At 37.0% G+C, this 17,531-nt stretch overlaps 1 protein-coding gene across 1 annotated transcript in view; it reads right to left on the reverse strand.

Annotated features, from left to right (window-relative positions):
- Nucleotides 1-868: 868 nt before the first annotated feature.
- MYO16 (myosin XVI) overlaps nt 869-17,531 on the reverse strand; it is a 104,978-nt gene continuing 88,315 nt past the window's right edge. Inside the window, exons 31-35 of the mRNA XM_053455266.1 lie at nt 15,867-16,174; nt 13,512-14,654; nt 12,905-13,048; nt 7,512-7,603; nt 869-1,673 (exon numbers count right to left, since the gene is read on the reverse strand). Coding sequence (XP_053311241.1) covers nt 1,518-1,673; nt 7,512-7,603; nt 12,905-13,048; nt 13,512-14,654; nt 15,867-16,174 — 1,843 coding nt within the window. The 3' untranslated portion in view covers nt 869-1,517. The remainder of the gene's footprint in view (nt 1,674-7,511; nt 7,604-12,904; nt 13,049-13,511; nt 14,655-15,866; nt 16,175-17,531) is intronic.

The following is a 17,531-nucleotide window of genomic DNA, read 5'->3' on the forward strand; positions in this document are numbered from 1 at the left end:
TTCAAAAATACCATATTTTAAAAGGCGTGGTTGTGACGCCTGTGGTTTTGCAGGGAAACTGGGAAGTTGGAGATTACTTCTTGGTCAAATAAAACTATTATAGACTCAAATATGTGTGTTTCTTGTATCCGACATTTTCGATATTTAACAGGAAGCTTTCACTCACTTGATTGTTGGTCTGTCCACAGGTTAGGACCTCTCCTGCAGATGAGCTTCATGAGCATACCTTAAAAGAGATGCCTATGTAAGCTCGATACCTTAGAATGTTATTTGATGAACTACAGGTTCATAGCTACCATCTTTTTACAACACCCATATCTAGCCTTACTGTCACAACCTGCATAAAGATTACCTTGAAAGATTATATGGTGGTACTTCTGTACTGGCACAGATCATCAACTAGGGCTTTTGAATGATCCCTCAATTATTTTAGTTTGTCAGATGCCACCTGCTCTGTACTTAGTGTAGACATGCACACTACGGTTACACTACTTGCCCGCGGCTGCTTTATGTCTAAAGATGGCTATGTCTATATTTTTCCATAAATCAGGTTGCACTGATTGTTGTGTTGAATCTTTGTGTCATTGATTTACAGTCAGTTCTGCAGTTCCTATTGGCTTTATTACCATGCGTCTATTGCATTTTAGGGAAACCTCAATAAGATCTCAATAACGATGGAATGGACATTCACCATGTTCTCTAATAATGCATCATATAAAGATCAGGATATCTATTGCCCCTATCACACTTTTAAGGACGCACTATGTACAAACTATGGTCAGCCAGCACCAAAGTGGGGATTGATTATTTTGGGGATTGAGACTGCAGCAGAGTGAAGACTATGTGAACACACCAAACAAGAGACAACTTGTAGTACATTATTTATTACCTGAATCTTAAGAAGGAAAACAGCACCACTTGAATAGTTATAAAATTGTGGCAGTAAACATGGATTTTTTTGCATTTCCACAGACATATACTAAAATTATAAAGAATGCAAAGACACACATGCATGGTGCATATATATATATACATATATATATATATATATATATATATATCCTACATTATTGAAATCTGTACAGCATGGATATTTAGTGACGACTATATAACTTGCTGTATACACAAACATCCTTCCTCTGATATAGGTTAAATCGCTACCGTTCTGAATAACCATGTCTTTTTTTTCTCAGGAGTGAATGATAGCATCTCAGGAATGATTGACAGCATTGGAATATTTGAAACAGATAGCTTAGAAATGTGAAATTGAATAGATAGAGTCTATCAACATCTTTAAAAACATAAATCACACACATGTTGTCACAGAGACAATAAACTAGTACTCATGCCTTCTCTTTTCCTACATTATGGTATGTAAAAAAATTGGAAGAAGAAAATCGTTTCATGACATATAGAGCAGCTTCTCTTGTATTGGTAATGTCCATATTGACAAATTTACAAAGTCTTCATTAGAAGAGAAGATATTATGTGTTGTATTAGAAGCTGGCAGTTTCATCCTATGAGGTATGAGTGGGAGCTGTGTTTTTGTGCTCAGTTTGGGTTAAGCCATTCTGCCATTCATCTTGACTCTCTTCACAAAGTTTCCGCCTCCAATCCATTAGTTCTTGTAATGCAGCACTTTCATTTTCTGATAACCTTAGATGATGAATAACCTGCAGATGTACGATACATAGTAATTTATTGTTCTTTTTTTTAATAAACCAGTTTTTTTCCTCAAAGGAAGGAAGAAAATGGTACAAAGGCTGGGTTATGATATAGACATATAAACATAGAATTTGACGGCAAACGAGAACCATTTTCCTGATGTAAATACTCAAACATTTATCTGTCCTTGTTCTTGTCTTAGCCATATGCCTACCCCATGCATGGTTAAATTCCCTCACTATATGAGCCTCTATAACTTCTGCTGGTAGACTGTTCCACTTACTGTTGAGGCCAAAAGTTTATATACACCTACGTGTATTAAAAAGTTTAAGTTTTCACAACTTTCTGGAATCTTCTATAAAAACAACTTAGTGTATGTAAAATTTCGACCGATTGAAATTCTGGTATAGCAAATTAAAGTTGAAATAATTCTGTCTGTAATCAGCTGATAGATATTTGTTTTGTGTAAATATCTAAACATTTCTGTGACCAAAGAGCAATCGAAACCACAACTAACCTAAATAGGTTTATTTGTTATGCCAAAGTAGTACACATACAGCACTAATTGAAGAAGATGGTAGTGAGATGATGGCGCTTGGGTTCTGTAGGCTCTGTATTTTTGAAAAGATGGAGAAGAAAGAGACCTTGCCCTTTTAAGCATTATACCCCTACACTAACATTAATAGTTAGGGTATAGGTTCTACCATATATTGGCAATATATGAACATCACTAGTCCTGTTTGACCATTCATATGATATAGTGGCATTCCAAAAAGGACCCTTACAGTTACCTCATGTTTTATTCAGGCCTAATGTGTGTGTGTGTGTATATATATATATATATATATATATATATATATATATATATATATATATATATACAGTATTTGTTCGAATATAAGACAAGGTTTTTTCAGAATAATCAGACCTCAAATAAAAGTCTGCCTATAAGACTAAGATCCAGATCCCCCGCAGCACTGGAGGGGACCTGGATCCTCCTCTCTGGCAGCCGGTGGAATTCTTCATGACCTGACATGACCTTTCCAGCGTTCCGTTATAGAAGTCCCGGCAGAAGTGCGAGGAGTCTGGGGCATGGGGGCAAGTCTGGGGATGCATTGACAAGTCTGGGGGGGGGGCAGAGTGGCATATCTAGGGGGCAGATGTGCATAACTGGGGTTAGATGGGCATAACTGGGGGCAGGTTGGCAAATAAAAGGAAATAAAAACAAGAAATGCATTTTTCTCAATCATAGTTTTTATTAAATATGAAAAAATAGTTTACATGTGAATTAATATTTACTAGTAAAACTTTTTTCCTATATGGTAGTCTTCTATTCAGGCTTTTTTCCTAAATTAATATTACATTTTTGGGGGCCGTCTTATAATCAGCGTCATCTCATAATCGAGCAAATACTGTACATATATATATATATATATATATATATATATATATATATATATATATATATATATCTATATATAGGAAAGAGTGAAAGCATGAAAAGGATTTCTTACAACCTCTGATGTGAACATTGGTGTATGTAAACTTTTGGCCTCAACTGTATCTATCAATGATGCCATATCCCAGTTCTCAGGGAGAAGGAAGAGTTACAACCTCTCTCACCTTTCTCAAGAGACATAGGGATGAGCAACCTTCACCTGCCCAACAAGTCAGCTCATAGAAGGAGAGCTTAGAAAATATATATATATTTTAAATTGAGAGAGAGGGCATTCACTAAGCAGGGGATATTTAGAATTGCATGTTTTGTTTTTGTTGGGAGAATCATTTTCCATTGCCCTTTTCACATCTTTGTTGGATCAGCTTCCTCCTTAGAGAGTGCATGGGATGTGTTTTTAACAGAACAAAGCAAAACTATAGATAAAGATTGCTGAATAACTACACTTTATCTTTTAACTATTACATATATTAAGTTAGAACCTGATGTTTACCATGGCATACTATTGCTAGGCATTTCTCCACCTCAGCTGTTATGGCAGCCTCTGTGTTGGGAGGTTACACAAAACCATAACGAATCATAAAGAATATGAATATGTCATAAATGAAGAAAAATTGAGTAGATTTCAACAGAACAATTTAAAAAAGGCCAGGGAAATTCCTAGAAGCAAGAGGACATGGCTACATTAAGGAGGTGAGGCTAGCCACGAATAGGAGTGAAATAGCCTCAACAAATCTGCAGTTGCTAAGATCTAGATGGGTAGTCAGGAGGGCCAACTTCTACTCCTCACCCAGAGATAAAAAACACTGAGCTCCAGGCCTGGTAATCAGTTATGATGATATACAATCAACCTATTCTGGTATTCAAAAGGTGAAAAACAGCCTTTTCCGTTAATCATTCAGTCCCATTTTGACATTTAAGTTGAAACATCTGAGAGTTAACATGCTGAAAAAAAGAACACACAGTGAAAGACATTCATAATGTTTAATGTTCGAATTAAACAAACCATATGTTCCCAATCTTGCTAAGACAACATAATTATAGTACATTCTGCTTCCTTAATTAAGCAGGTATAAATTTAATATCAGACAAATTACTCCATGGAGAGTTATTTGGAGCTATAAAACAGGTGCCTGACAATATATATTGGTAATCTCCCCCTCTCCTGTCTCCATCATTAATGTTATAAATTAGTTGTACCCGGCTTTTTTGCAGGGCAGAAACATACACTTGTCAATAGCTTTACTTAACAGCACATCATCTCTAAATATACTTTATCATACTTAAAATCACAAGGATTATCTATGTATTTAGGAGAAATCTAGAATTTTTTTTTAAAAAAAATATGCATAATCACCTAGCTGTAATTTAAAAGCTAGACTCGGTTCACAATAAAATGTTTAAACATATTCAGTGAAATTGCACATTGTACTGTGTCTGTTGATAATACCAAATTACAATAAGCTTACCAGGTTTTTAAAGTGATTTTAAAAAATGATACTGCAGGAACAGAAAATATACTTTGTATTTGGTCGAATAAAAGAGGAGTATATCCATAATAAGTCTAATTAGAAAAAAAAATGTTGGCTGCAGGGAAGCGGAGACAGACACTGAGGCCAAGACATAGAAGGGGAGACACGGAAGAGGTTATTGGAGAAGGTAGGGTTTGAATGAAAATTCTGAGCTCTCTCCTTTGTTTTCATTTGTTTTGTTGTGGCTCCCTCCTTTTTTCCAGTACAAGGACTTATTAATGTATTTCACAAAATGTATTAAAATTAGGAGTCTAGCCTGCATCATTTAGAGTTAGACGATCTACTATAATATAAGTATAAGGAGAAATGCAGATATTCAGGATAAAATCATTTACTACGTTATTGTACCCAAGTTTGCACACATATATACTAATTTGAAATCATAAAGAGATAACATTCTTAATAATTTATCTAAAGGAACAGGCCAGTGGAACAGGGGTTTTAAAAACTTTGTGATACCAATTAAAATATATAACAAAATAAAATAAATAGAGTAAACGAGTGAAGTTATGTATGTAAGTGTCAAGTGGCTACAACACCATCAGAACCAGATCAACTCATCCCCATCCAAGCAGTCCTCTCCTATTGTCTCACTTCCCCCTCAACCACTGACAAGATTGTAAGCTCCCAAGAGCAGAGCCCTCTTCTCCTTTGCACCAGTTTGTTATTGTATGTGATTTTGTATGTGAAATTGTTCTACTGACTGTAACAGCGCTGCGGAATCTGCCGGCGCTTTATAAATAAATGTCATGTAATGTAAAGTGACTATTTGTAAATGCACACACATGCATTCCTCATATGTCACTGGGAATATTACCGTGAATATTTTAAGGGGTTATCTATATTATTTCTGCCTTGACTTTATATACTTGATGAACAGCATGGCTACAAGCTGTAGAGATGTATGTTCAGACATACAATAACTGCTGCGTAAGAGGAATCTTTACAAAGCAAACTTCACCGATGAATCATGTTGGAGGCAGGTATGGAATATATCCAAAATAACAAGAAATAAAAATATAACACAAGCAATAGATGATAGTCATTGCTAAACTGAATAGAGTATTGCTTTTGACTTCATACAAGGAAGCTGATACTTTCAAAAACTTCAACCGGAATGTTAGTCCAATAAAAAGGTATTATTTTATATAAAGTACTCTTTTTTTCAGTTGACTAAATCAGTTTAGATTTAGACAGGAATATTTTTTGCTTATATGTCTTTATGAACACAGAAGTATAGAAACACAGTTTTAAAGTTAATATACTTTTTATTAGACTTGGGCACCAGGGGGCTCTTCATGTTTGTCTTCGTGCTCGTCTTCGTGAAAAAAAATCTTTGTATTCCGCGAATATTCGCCTGTTCCTGTCTTCTCTTCGGGCAGATATTCGTGGACATTCTTCTTGTTCGGTTTTTCTTCGTTTTTTTCCGGTTAAGGGGTTAATACGGGGTTAACGCGTACCGCAGCAGCTCTGGCGCCAGGAGTTTAAATGTACGTATGACCAACTCTATTGGTCGTCAGCAGGGGGCTCGTCTGCCAATGGTTGATGGCAGACGAGCCCCCTGCTGGCGACCAATAGGTTCTGTTGGTCGCTCGTGCAGACTTTTAAAACCCCAATGCTGCAACTTACCCGGGAGATCCCACTGGTCTCCCTGTTCTATCAGTTAATAAATGATAGAACAGGGAGACCAATGGTATCTGCCGGACAAGTTACGGCACCAGGAGTTTAACAGTCTGTACGAGCGACCAACAGAGTCCCTCGTACAGACTTTTAAAACCCCAATGCTGCAACTTACCCTGCAGATCCCACTGGTCTCCCTGTTCTATCAGCGAAATGTCCGTACAAGCGACTTTATTGGTCGTTCGTACGGACATTTAACTGATAGAACAGGGAGACCAATGGCATCTGCCGGACAAGTTACGGCAACCGGAGCCTAAAAGTCTGTACGAGCGACCAACAGAGACCAATGGTATCTGCCGGATAAGTTACGGCACCAGGAGTTTAACAGTCTGTACGAGCGACCCTATTGGTCGCCAGCAGGGGGCTCGTCTGCCATCAACCATTGGCAGACGAGCCCCCTGCTGACGACCAATAGAGTTGCTCATACGGACATTTAAACTCCTGGTGCCAGAGCTGCTGCGGTACGCGTTAACACCGTATTAACCCCTTAACCAGAAAAAACAAAGAAAAAACGAACACGAAAATGTCCACGAATATCTGCCCGAAGAGAAGACAGGACCAGGCGAATATTCGCGGAATACAAAGATTTTTTTTTCCCGAAGACGAGCTCGAAGACGAACACGAAGAGCCCCCTGGTGCCCAAGTCTACTTTTTATTAATATAATATTCTTTTATTTTCATAAAGGCTATTATACAGTCAGCTGTATCCTGTGGATAGTTTGAAGCTATCACACCACTGCTATATACCAGGACCATAGGTGTTAATTGGAATTGTGAACAGCTACTCACTTTCAGTAAACTGATTTGGCATGTTTAATACCACTATGTTAATGTAGAGTTCTAGTTCTTAATAACTCAGTCTTTACAAGTGGCTTTGTGTAGAGAATTCACCTGGTGTATTTGAAAGTAACAGTCATACATTTCCCAGTTCTATCTCTAAAAAACAATGTTCTAAAACAATGAGACTGTACTGGCCACTGTGTGTTCAATAGATTCACAATGTATAAAACAGTATTGTTTTGTAGATAACGTTGTTAAGGTTTCAGTTAGCGAAAAAATATGTTGAATGCACTTTTTTTGGTCACTAGTTTCTACCATAAATAATAAGAAGAAAGTATTTCTTGAGCGTACATTCATTGTATGAGGCAATACAATTTTCACTTAAATACCATATTTACCTGGCTGCTATGGCTTTCCTTGTTCCTTGACGTTGAAGAGCTGGCTGAGTTGCTGCTAAGGAATCGGCTGTTCATGTCTTCAACAGTTACATCTAGAAGAAGATGAAATCAAAGGTAACACTTTTATTAATAACACTCAATTTGCCTTGTTATTACAGTTTGATGGCTCTGCATATTCCAGGTATTTTCTATTTCATCTGTACTAGGAGTCTACTGTCAAGAAAAACTGATCTCTTCAAATCACCAAAGCGTATTTGTTTTACAGAATACATTGACTTGTATCCTCAAAACAACCTCAGAATTAGCTTCCGTTGACCAAAATAACAAGTTTATTTTAATATATTGTATTTATCTATCTAACTGTAGGTTTAAGCTGATTCACTAATGCAAATTGGACATTTGGGCCGAAATAAATTTCTACCATTAGTGAAATATTTATTTACATCTACACTGTCACCCGCTCCTGCAGATCCGCTGTCCCCCGTCGTCCTGTGTCCGTCCATCCGGCTCGCGGTTCGCCGCTACACTTACCTCGTGGCGAGGTCAGGAGGAAGCGTCGGCCGAGTGCTCGGCATGGCTACTGCAGCTAGTTTTAGCAGCAGCTGCCTTGTTTTGGCAGGTAGGGGGCGCGCGTGACGTCAGCGTTGGGGGCGTGGTGGCTACCGGCGCCAAATTTAAAAATCCAGAAGCCCTGTTACCTGTACCCTGGTGTGGTCTTTTGCTGTTAACCTGTTCAGTAGCGTTCTATGGTGAATCTGACCTTTGGCTTGTCCTGACTACCCTCTGATCTGTGTTTTGGCTGTGTTCATTCCTCCACGTGTATGATCTGGATCGTCTGACTACCCGCTTTGAATTTGACCCACCTTCTGCGTTTTGGTTTTGCTCTCCGCCATTCCCTGCACTTTTGTACCGCCTCATTTAGCGAATTGTGCTCTGACCAATTATCTCCGCTTTCCCTATTTTGTGTGGATCTCTCCAGCTATACCCAGAGACTATCTACCTCTCCATAGCTACCTACTCCGGGGCCTCCTCACTGTTGGGATCATCGAATACCTGGGGGTTGCTTCTCAGCGCACTCCTCCAGGAGAAGAACTTCCGCGGTGAGTGCTCTGGTTTATGGTAGACATGACATACACAACCTTCCATTCATTTAATGTGCTGTGAATTGTATAGCTTTTCTGAACACCATACACCGAAAGATTAAATGATTATAAAGTAAAATGTGTTAATTTTAGTACAATGATATGCCTTTGTGTGCATTAGTATGCCAGTAGAGTCATTAATAATAGATATATATGGGAAGCTGACAAATCTGACCGGTTTTCATCAGCTTTCAGAGCTTTTATTGTTATACGGCGCAAGCTTTATCAAAATGTGGCTAATCAATAAATATTTCCTCAGCCACCTAAATGCCAAAGATAAGCTGTAGTCATGACCTGACTGGGACAAAACATGAGCCCTGCCATTTTAAACCCAACAGCACACACATGCTTGACATATGGCTGAACACTACAGTTTTAAATTAGTTGGCACAACTAGGTTTAGGAGTACAGCGGATGGCTGCATTCTATTTCATTACATCAGACCCCTTAGCAGCTTCAGAATTTTTTAAATGGGGTTGGGAATGGTCCATATATATATATATATATATATATATATATATATATATATATATATATATATATATATATATATTACAAATTCACCATTTGTGTATACAGGGCATGCGTAGACCCAGGTGGAGCAACAGAGCAAGGACCTCATACTCTTTTTATTGCTTTTTAACTTTTTTGATAACGGAAAGATTGGTTGGATCTTAAAAATAGTAACTTTAAAAAAACTAAAAATGACAAGGGAACAGCACATTTACACTGTACACTCACTACTTTACATTGTAGCAGAGTGTCATCTCTTCAGTGTTGTCACGTGAAAAGATATAATAAAATATTTACAAAAATGTCAGGGGTGTACTCACTTTTGTGAGATACTGTATATGTGTATGTGTGTGTGTGTTGTACAAGTTTTCTGCCAGCCTTAAGTCTGTCAGTGCCCCTCCGAAGATTGTCATTCCATAGGAGCAGCTGTCTTAAAATCTCCAAGCTAACCCAAAACACTGACTAATAAACAAAAAGTATATTATACCTGTTGTTTTAATACATTTTGTAATGCTAAAAGCCGTGGAGGCAACTGTCTCCCTTTAAGGGTTCTGATGAAGTTATTTTTATATTCATTAGTAACTAAATACCAATCACTCATCAATCACAGGGTAAAAATAAAGTTCCAGGTATTCGTATACATAATCTATATTGTTGGATATATGTGTCTTCTTACGTCTGCAGACAGTCTGATAATTATAGATTTCCAAGACATCCAAACACAGTTCCAAGAAAATATTTCTGTACCTCAATACCCCTGAGTGCAGGCATATGACCTTCACTGGTGTATGTAAGAATTTTGTGAGATGGAAATGCAAAGTAAATATACAGGGCAAGGTATGGTAATTTCAGCTGTGGCAATCAATGTCAACTACTGGTACACATCATCCTGAAAAATAAATAGGCTCAAATAACATATTTTATTTTTTAAATTCTCTAAGATATAAAAGCTACTTTGAATTAGTTTAATTACACAGTACCTATACAACAACTTGTATAATGTGCAAACAAATGCTTGTAATTTGATAAAACAATTCATGGCACAATACTATATTTTTTTCTAATGTTCCTTTTTATTAGAATTCCTGCTTGGTTATGAACCTTGTTTAACTCTTCAGTTCCTGCATTTGATGAAAATCAAATAAACTAAATATGAATGGTTTGTGTTTTTCAATATGTGGCATGACATTGAACTGGATAAAGAAGATTTTTTTAAAAAAATCATAAAATATACTAAACACATCACTATGTTATACAACCTGGCATTGGAATATCCTAAGAGTTCATAATAACATTTGCAGTGATTACAATGCAAGGGCTCATATCAATGAAAAGCCTTGATCTGGGGCCATGGCATCGGTGATTCATCTGCCTCTTTCTATTAAGGGCAAGTAGATAAGATGCCTTATCAAAGAAGAAAGTTTCCATGTGCTCAAAAGTTCATTGAAGTACGTCAACAGAGATAAATAACCAAGAAACAGCCAGTGCCGTTTGGAAACATAAATTAAATTGGCGATTAAATTCAGAAAAAAGTTTCCTTTGAATGCACTTGTGTAAACAATGTGATATCACAACCACGTATGTTAAAACTTTCACGTAATCAAAAGCCAATGAAATATCATCTGCGACATTACTAATTTTCATGTCAATAGTGTGAATTGTCAAATATAACATAACCTACAATTGTCCTTTTCCTTCTTTCATCCAGGAATGTTTTTGACATTTATATCAGGATAAATAGTTTGTTCTTTAAATATTGATACAGCAATCACCCCAGTCTTTGATCTATGTGACTGCTCGTGTTCTGGGACATCTACATCATTACATATGATGTGTAAGAATGGCTAAATGGCAGGTTGTGTTTTACAATGACATTTCCACCCAAAGAACATGGATTATGTATAAAGATACAAAAATAACAAAACATTATGGCGTGCGCATAGATCACTAAGTTAAATAAAGAAGCAAGATAAGATATAAATAAAATATGAGTGGGATCATAAATGCGTTGAAATATTAAAGAACAACTGTTTAATATCATATATATATATTTCCTGAGAAAAATGCCCCCTCCCCCACTGCAACATCCTGATGCAGGCATATATCGACCCTTTGTTGCCTGATGCACCAAGGTTTGTTGTGTGGGTGAACTGCCAAACTAATCTGGTCACGTTCCTTTTTTTCCCCTTCCTTTTCTCCTTCTCTCACTCCTCCTCCCCTCTTCTTCCATTAACCCCACTGCAATAAGAAACTATCTGTCTCTCCAGATCTCTAGACCAATTACAAGTGCATGTTACTTTTGCTATAATCAGTCAATCCTCACATTCTGTCCCATTCCCCCTCAACCCCCTAATAGATTGTAATCTCAAGATACCATGGCCCTTTTTTCCTTCTATTGATGGCATGTCTTATGTGTGTTCATATTAACTGCCTGTGTAATAGCCCTACCTTTTTTCACTTATCAATCCATGCACTGCAATCATCAGGTAATTTCCACCACAAAAGGAGAAATGCGCAAAAGACACTTAAACGACACAAAAAGCACTGGAAAAACAAAGTGACGTGCTGCCATCATGGTGTTAGATATCTGTTCTCACAAATCGAGCGCATGTAAACAGGAATGGTTGTACTGCAACTATGTCCTTACTCACCAGTGTCTTTAAAGTGAATGTCCTTAAAGCGCGGTATGCCTATATATGGCTTCTGCTATACTTGGTATTACCCCCAAATGCCTCATGGTCCCAATCAGGCCTACCAAACAGTGTGAGCATGCTGCAAAAACAATGTGTTGGCTGTACAGTGTATACAAAAAACAAAAACTGTCTGCGCTTCTCACGCTAACAAAGTTGGCAACAAATATATAAACATAATATAAATGAGAGGTTTTGGTTATAGTGTGCCCACTATGTAGGAGGTGAGAGTAGGTTCTCACCCTATTGAGAGTGTGCCTTGACGTGGCGGGTGATCTTAATTATGCTTTGTCCAATTCATATAACCAAAACCTCTCATTTATATTATGTTTATATATTTGTTGCCAACTTTATTAGGGTGAGAAGCGCAGACAGTTTTTGTTTTTTTGTATATACTGTACAGCCAATACACTGTATTTGCAGCATGCTCACACTGTTTGGTAGGCCTCATATTACACATTTGTATTATTTGAGACTAGGTTAGCGCACCAACATTTTTTCTTTTCCCTAAAATGTAAGATGTTTATACGGTTGTCACTATGAAACTATGGAAATTAGCTGCGCCTCCTATAAGTTAAAATGTGTCCTAACTACTAGAAATCATACGGTTAATTTAACTGACAATTGTGATTTGTACAAAATGCAATGCAAGCAGGCCATCTGGCATGCTGGGCCAACATACCCCATGCTCACCCATTCTTTTATGTAAGAGGAGGATAAGGTGGTGCAGTGTGCAGCCGCACGATGGATATGCCCAGCTGCATGCTACGTGAGCATAAAGAAGTAACATACAGCCTGTCATATCCAGACATAAGCTGCACTTGTGCCAATAGGCAGCCGCTGGCCTTAAAGTGCCAGGGCATCCCTGAATGCAAGAAAGGCCATTTGTTCTCACTTGTTTGAACGCATTGCTATAATTAAAAAATAAACATGTATTTTAACTTTGTTTCAGACACTGTTTGTAACTGTTTGTAAATATAATAAATTATTTAGAGCAAGTACCAGGTAATGTATAATCTACCGTATTTTATTTCAAGCGAGGACCTACCAGTTACAGAATTTCCATTCTCAAATGCAGCACAAGTGGACAGAGAATTAGATGATGGGTTTTCCTGATTGTTTGCATTATTATCTTGAGTATCTGATGTTGCAGAATCATCCACGCTACTCAGGTTCATATTTATTTCAATACCTAGGGGTAAAAAAGGTTTTGTTACTTGATTTTTAATTATTAAGGCAAAATTATGAAAATATACTATACAAAAGAGTTTATTCACTAATGTTAGAATTTCCAGGTGATAATGCAGAAATTAACTGCAATCTAAAACTAGTAAAGGTAATTAAAAAGAATATTATATAATTGTGATTAGCTTTCCTGGATACAACCTAGAATACACGTCACCTTGTTTTGTGAGAGAAGCTAATAATACAATTCATTATTGCTGATTTGACTATCCATTATCCAGCACAACAGAAGATGCTTTTGGGACCAGCCTTTTTTAATGCATAGTTCATTGATAGAGTTGAAATGCAAAGCCACACTAATTCTAAATTTAAACTGTAACCAATGAGCTTAATATAGCACATTCCAAATAAGAGCTGCAAAGTAAAAGTAACAATTATCCAATGTAAAAATAGTAAAAGGTATACATTACCCTCTAGTTCCCTAATTCTTCTTCCCGCTGCAGATTTTCGGAGAAGACTCTTTCCCGAATTGAATAATGTTGTCAGTTCATCTAGAGGACTTGTCAATTGGCTAGAATTGGCAAAACTGTTTGTTAACAAAGAGGGGGAAATTAAATGGGATTTAATCTGTACTGCCCTCGCAATTTTCACTGGAGAAGACAAAGGCTGTTTGGGCAATGCACTAGCAGATTCTTCAGTTGCACTTGGCTTTGGTTTTGACAGTCCTTTTAATGAATCCAGGTTAGTTGTCTTTTTGCCAGTATTAGCTAACAACGCATATGTGTTCTCTGTCGGAAAGTTAAAATTTGTGGCAAACTGATATGTAGCTGAAGAAGGTGGGACAGGTGGCGTACAAGGAGGTGACATTTTGCTTGACACGCTAAACACAGTTAGTGCTGGTGAAGATGGTCTATCATGTTCTCCTTTATGTTTGGAACATGAAGGTGATATTGGAGTTGACGATTCTGGTTGCATAGAGTAATTTATATTTGTTTCGAGAACAGGGAGTTTTATTACTTCAAGGGGGGTTAAGGGGGATTCATCAGAGGCAGGCGAGCAGGTGACTGAGGTTGGAGGAAAAACCAACAGAGGTGGTCGATGGGTAAGGAGATTTGGAAATGGAGCTGGTATGTCATAAGTGTCTTTGTGATTTACTTCCACCTTTTTTCTTACATCATTGTCCTCAGCTTTTACTAAATTCATGTTATGCAGTGAGGCTCCTGACAATATGGGATTACTAGTAGTTTGATCAGGATTACAATATTTCATTTCTTCATAAACAGCTTCTCCTTGTTCTGGGCTTTGAAGTTCAGTAGAACAGCTCCTCTTTGCATCGCCAACCATTTCTATGTATACTGGCTCATTTTCACTTTTGTGGTACATGCACAAAGTTAAAATCCCGTGGTGAGGTCCATCTGCCGAGGCAGCCCTTTTTATGGTTACAATATCCCGATATCCTTTTTTAATGACGGTCCTTATGTCTCCTGATTTTTGTGCAGGTATCTCTTCGTAGGAACCACTCAACTTAGTGTTAGGACTACGTTTTGGCTTTGGTGGTGGGATTTTTTTCATTGTGCTGTAATCATCACTATGGGGTCTTGGTCTTGATAAAGCTTAAAAAATGAAAAATATATTACAACAAATTGCAATAGGTGGTTCAACTGGTGTTGACGAATAAAAATAATATTTTTGCAACGTTCTAAACAATGTCTTTGAAGGACAAATTGTTGCCTTCATTTTTATAGGAAACTAAAGGCACCACTGTTATCCCAAAGACCTTAAACATCTCCTATTTCAGTCCCAAGTGTTGACTGAGAAAAGGAGTATTTGTTTCATTTATGTTGTCAATCTATATAGGATTTGCAATTGGTTGTGGCATTAGAGAGTAGTAGAGGAAGTACTTATTAAGTTTCATGCAATTAGTCAATGACTGTTTGTTTTATGTTTTATGGAAGTTTCAACTTGACATATTTCACTTTAACCTATGACCTTATTTTATTGTGGTTGTGCCATATTTTGGCAGGAACATGATTTATACATTTATTAGCACTGATATGATTAATTCATTTTTATATATAAACCTGTAACAGCTTGACACATCACCCTGTATGAAAATGTATGAAAAGTACTGTTAGTACCTGAACCCAAAACCTAGAACTGAATAATCTCTATGCGATTAATGGCCTACTTGTGAATAACATGGAAACCTATAGCGTGAAAATAAGTTTAATTTTATTAAATCTAAAAAACATAATTTACGGGAGAGTTCGCTATCCCTGACAGCCCCACTAAAGAATAATGCATATTCAAGTACTCTGTGAGTTGTTTAATATGCATTCTTCAAAAAATTAATGGGAGGACTTACACACATTCACAAGCAGGTGTATGAACTGACCCCACCTGCAGAGTTTGCTGAGCTGGAGCTGACTGGCGGTAAGTATGTCACGTTAGAGGAGATGTGTTTGGCCAAACATTTCTCCTGGACAGAAAATAGCTAGAGACGGGGGAAGGGACACATGCATTTGGGGGATTCTGGAGAATAGGGAAACTTAGAATATAATTCTGGACCTGTAAAAACCATATTCTACTCCCATAGAAGCCCTGAAAATCCGGAGCTTAAGACAATAATCAGCCTGCACATAGAATAAACATATTGTTAGACACAATATGATCCATTTTTTAACGTATATTGCTCTTGTTACCTATAAGGCAGGAAGAGAAGTGTTAAAGATGTTTGGTAACGATATTTGAATTAACTGTTCTATGTTTTTTTTTATCAAAAATAAGTGCAAATTTGCCACAAAGTTGCCATTTATGAGACTAACCTTCATTATCCACATCCGTGGATGCCGCTACAAGGCAAGCACTGACAGCTTCATATGAAGCACTCAATCTTGTGGTTGGATTTCGTTTTGGTTTTGGTGGAGGTTGTTTCCGAGGTGACTGAAGGTTACAGCTTTCCTCCATACTCAATACTGAGTGCAAAGACAGGGATCTAATGGATGAAGCTTCTATAGAATGTACGGAGCTACAAGTACTTAAGGGAACCGGAACTGAACTAGAAAAAAAGTGACCGGTTGACCGGCTGGCCACAAGACATTTTTCAGAGGATTTTGGACATATTTCTTCAGTTCTGAAAGACAGAGAATAAAACCCATAACAGTTATACAATGATTATGAACCATATGCAGAAAATACCACTTGACGAAAGATCTCATTTGAACATGGCCTTGCTGTAAAATGAAGATTTTCCACAACAGTGTAAGTTCTATAGTTTTGAATGAGTGATTAGTTATAAGTTATTGGATCTTGGTTACCTATGGATAAGTGATGCTAGTACCTGCAGTGAATACTGATAACATTTAGATACCAAACACTGTATGCCGCCTTTTGAAAAATTAATAGACAGAATGACAATTAAAGATTGCATGGTACGTGAATGAACCCAAATTATAAATGAAATTCTGATTTAAATCAAATGCAAATGATACTGACATTATCCTACTGTTAAAGGAGTTTAATAAAGTACAGAAGAGAAGTGTATTTCAAAGGAGGAGACATGTTAGAACAGGAGGTCATAATCTAAAACGATTAAACTAAAACAAAAATGTTACATTTGAAGCAAAGTACATAAATGTTTTCATGCATGAAATACATTCCCTTCTAATGTAATAATCCATAGAACAAAACTGTATTTGTTTTTTCCATTTTTTGTCTACACATTTGCTTTTAATGGAAATGCCATTGATTGGACCACATCTAGTTGGTGTTTACTAAAGCATGAACAGTGCATGCTTAGAAAATAACATATTGCCAGGACATGAAAGACATGAAAAATGATTTGTTAAGGGACAACTTATTAGTGTATACTTAGATCACTTTTTTTAACAAATGGTATTATGATATAACAAGTTAGATTATCGGTGATTGCATTTTGTAAGATTAGATTTCTCCTCAGGCTTTGCAAATGAAAACAGAAACCATTATATCAAGTAGATTGAATCTTGGCTCTTGGTACAAGTTAGCTGACAGTGGATAAATATTTACAGCTGAGAAGTTCAATTACTCGGGGTGACACAGGGCTAATGGTAGACAATATCAGAGTATCTCCAAATGCACACCTTTTCAGGCTTCTAGAACTAGAACTGTACAGTACCAACACACAAATTGAAAATTAGTCAAAACCTTTGTATTGAAAAAGCACTCACAAATACAAATTAGTGCTCCATACAACAATCTGCCAACACCAACATGCAAAATATATCAGCAGTTCTTCAGTACATGTAACTGCAAGCGCATGCTGACTTAAACAATAAAAATAGGGCTTGACACGTTCCGCAATATGCTCACTTCTACAAATGTTTAAATACCAACAGATGCCCACCAGTAAGAGAAAGAGTGCCGAAAAGAGAATTACTCAGCAGCTACAAACCCCCTCTGTAGACTTATTGACCCTTTAGAAATTGCTTTCATCATCAACAGATTTGAAT

The sequence above is a fragment of the Spea bombifrons genome, chromosome 2, assembly GCF_027358695.1.
Source record: "Spea bombifrons isolate aSpeBom1 chromosome 2, aSpeBom1.2.pri, whole genome shotgun sequence".
Classification (NCBI taxonomy): domain Eukaryota; kingdom Metazoa; phylum Chordata; class Amphibia; order Anura; family Pelobatidae; genus Spea; species Spea bombifrons.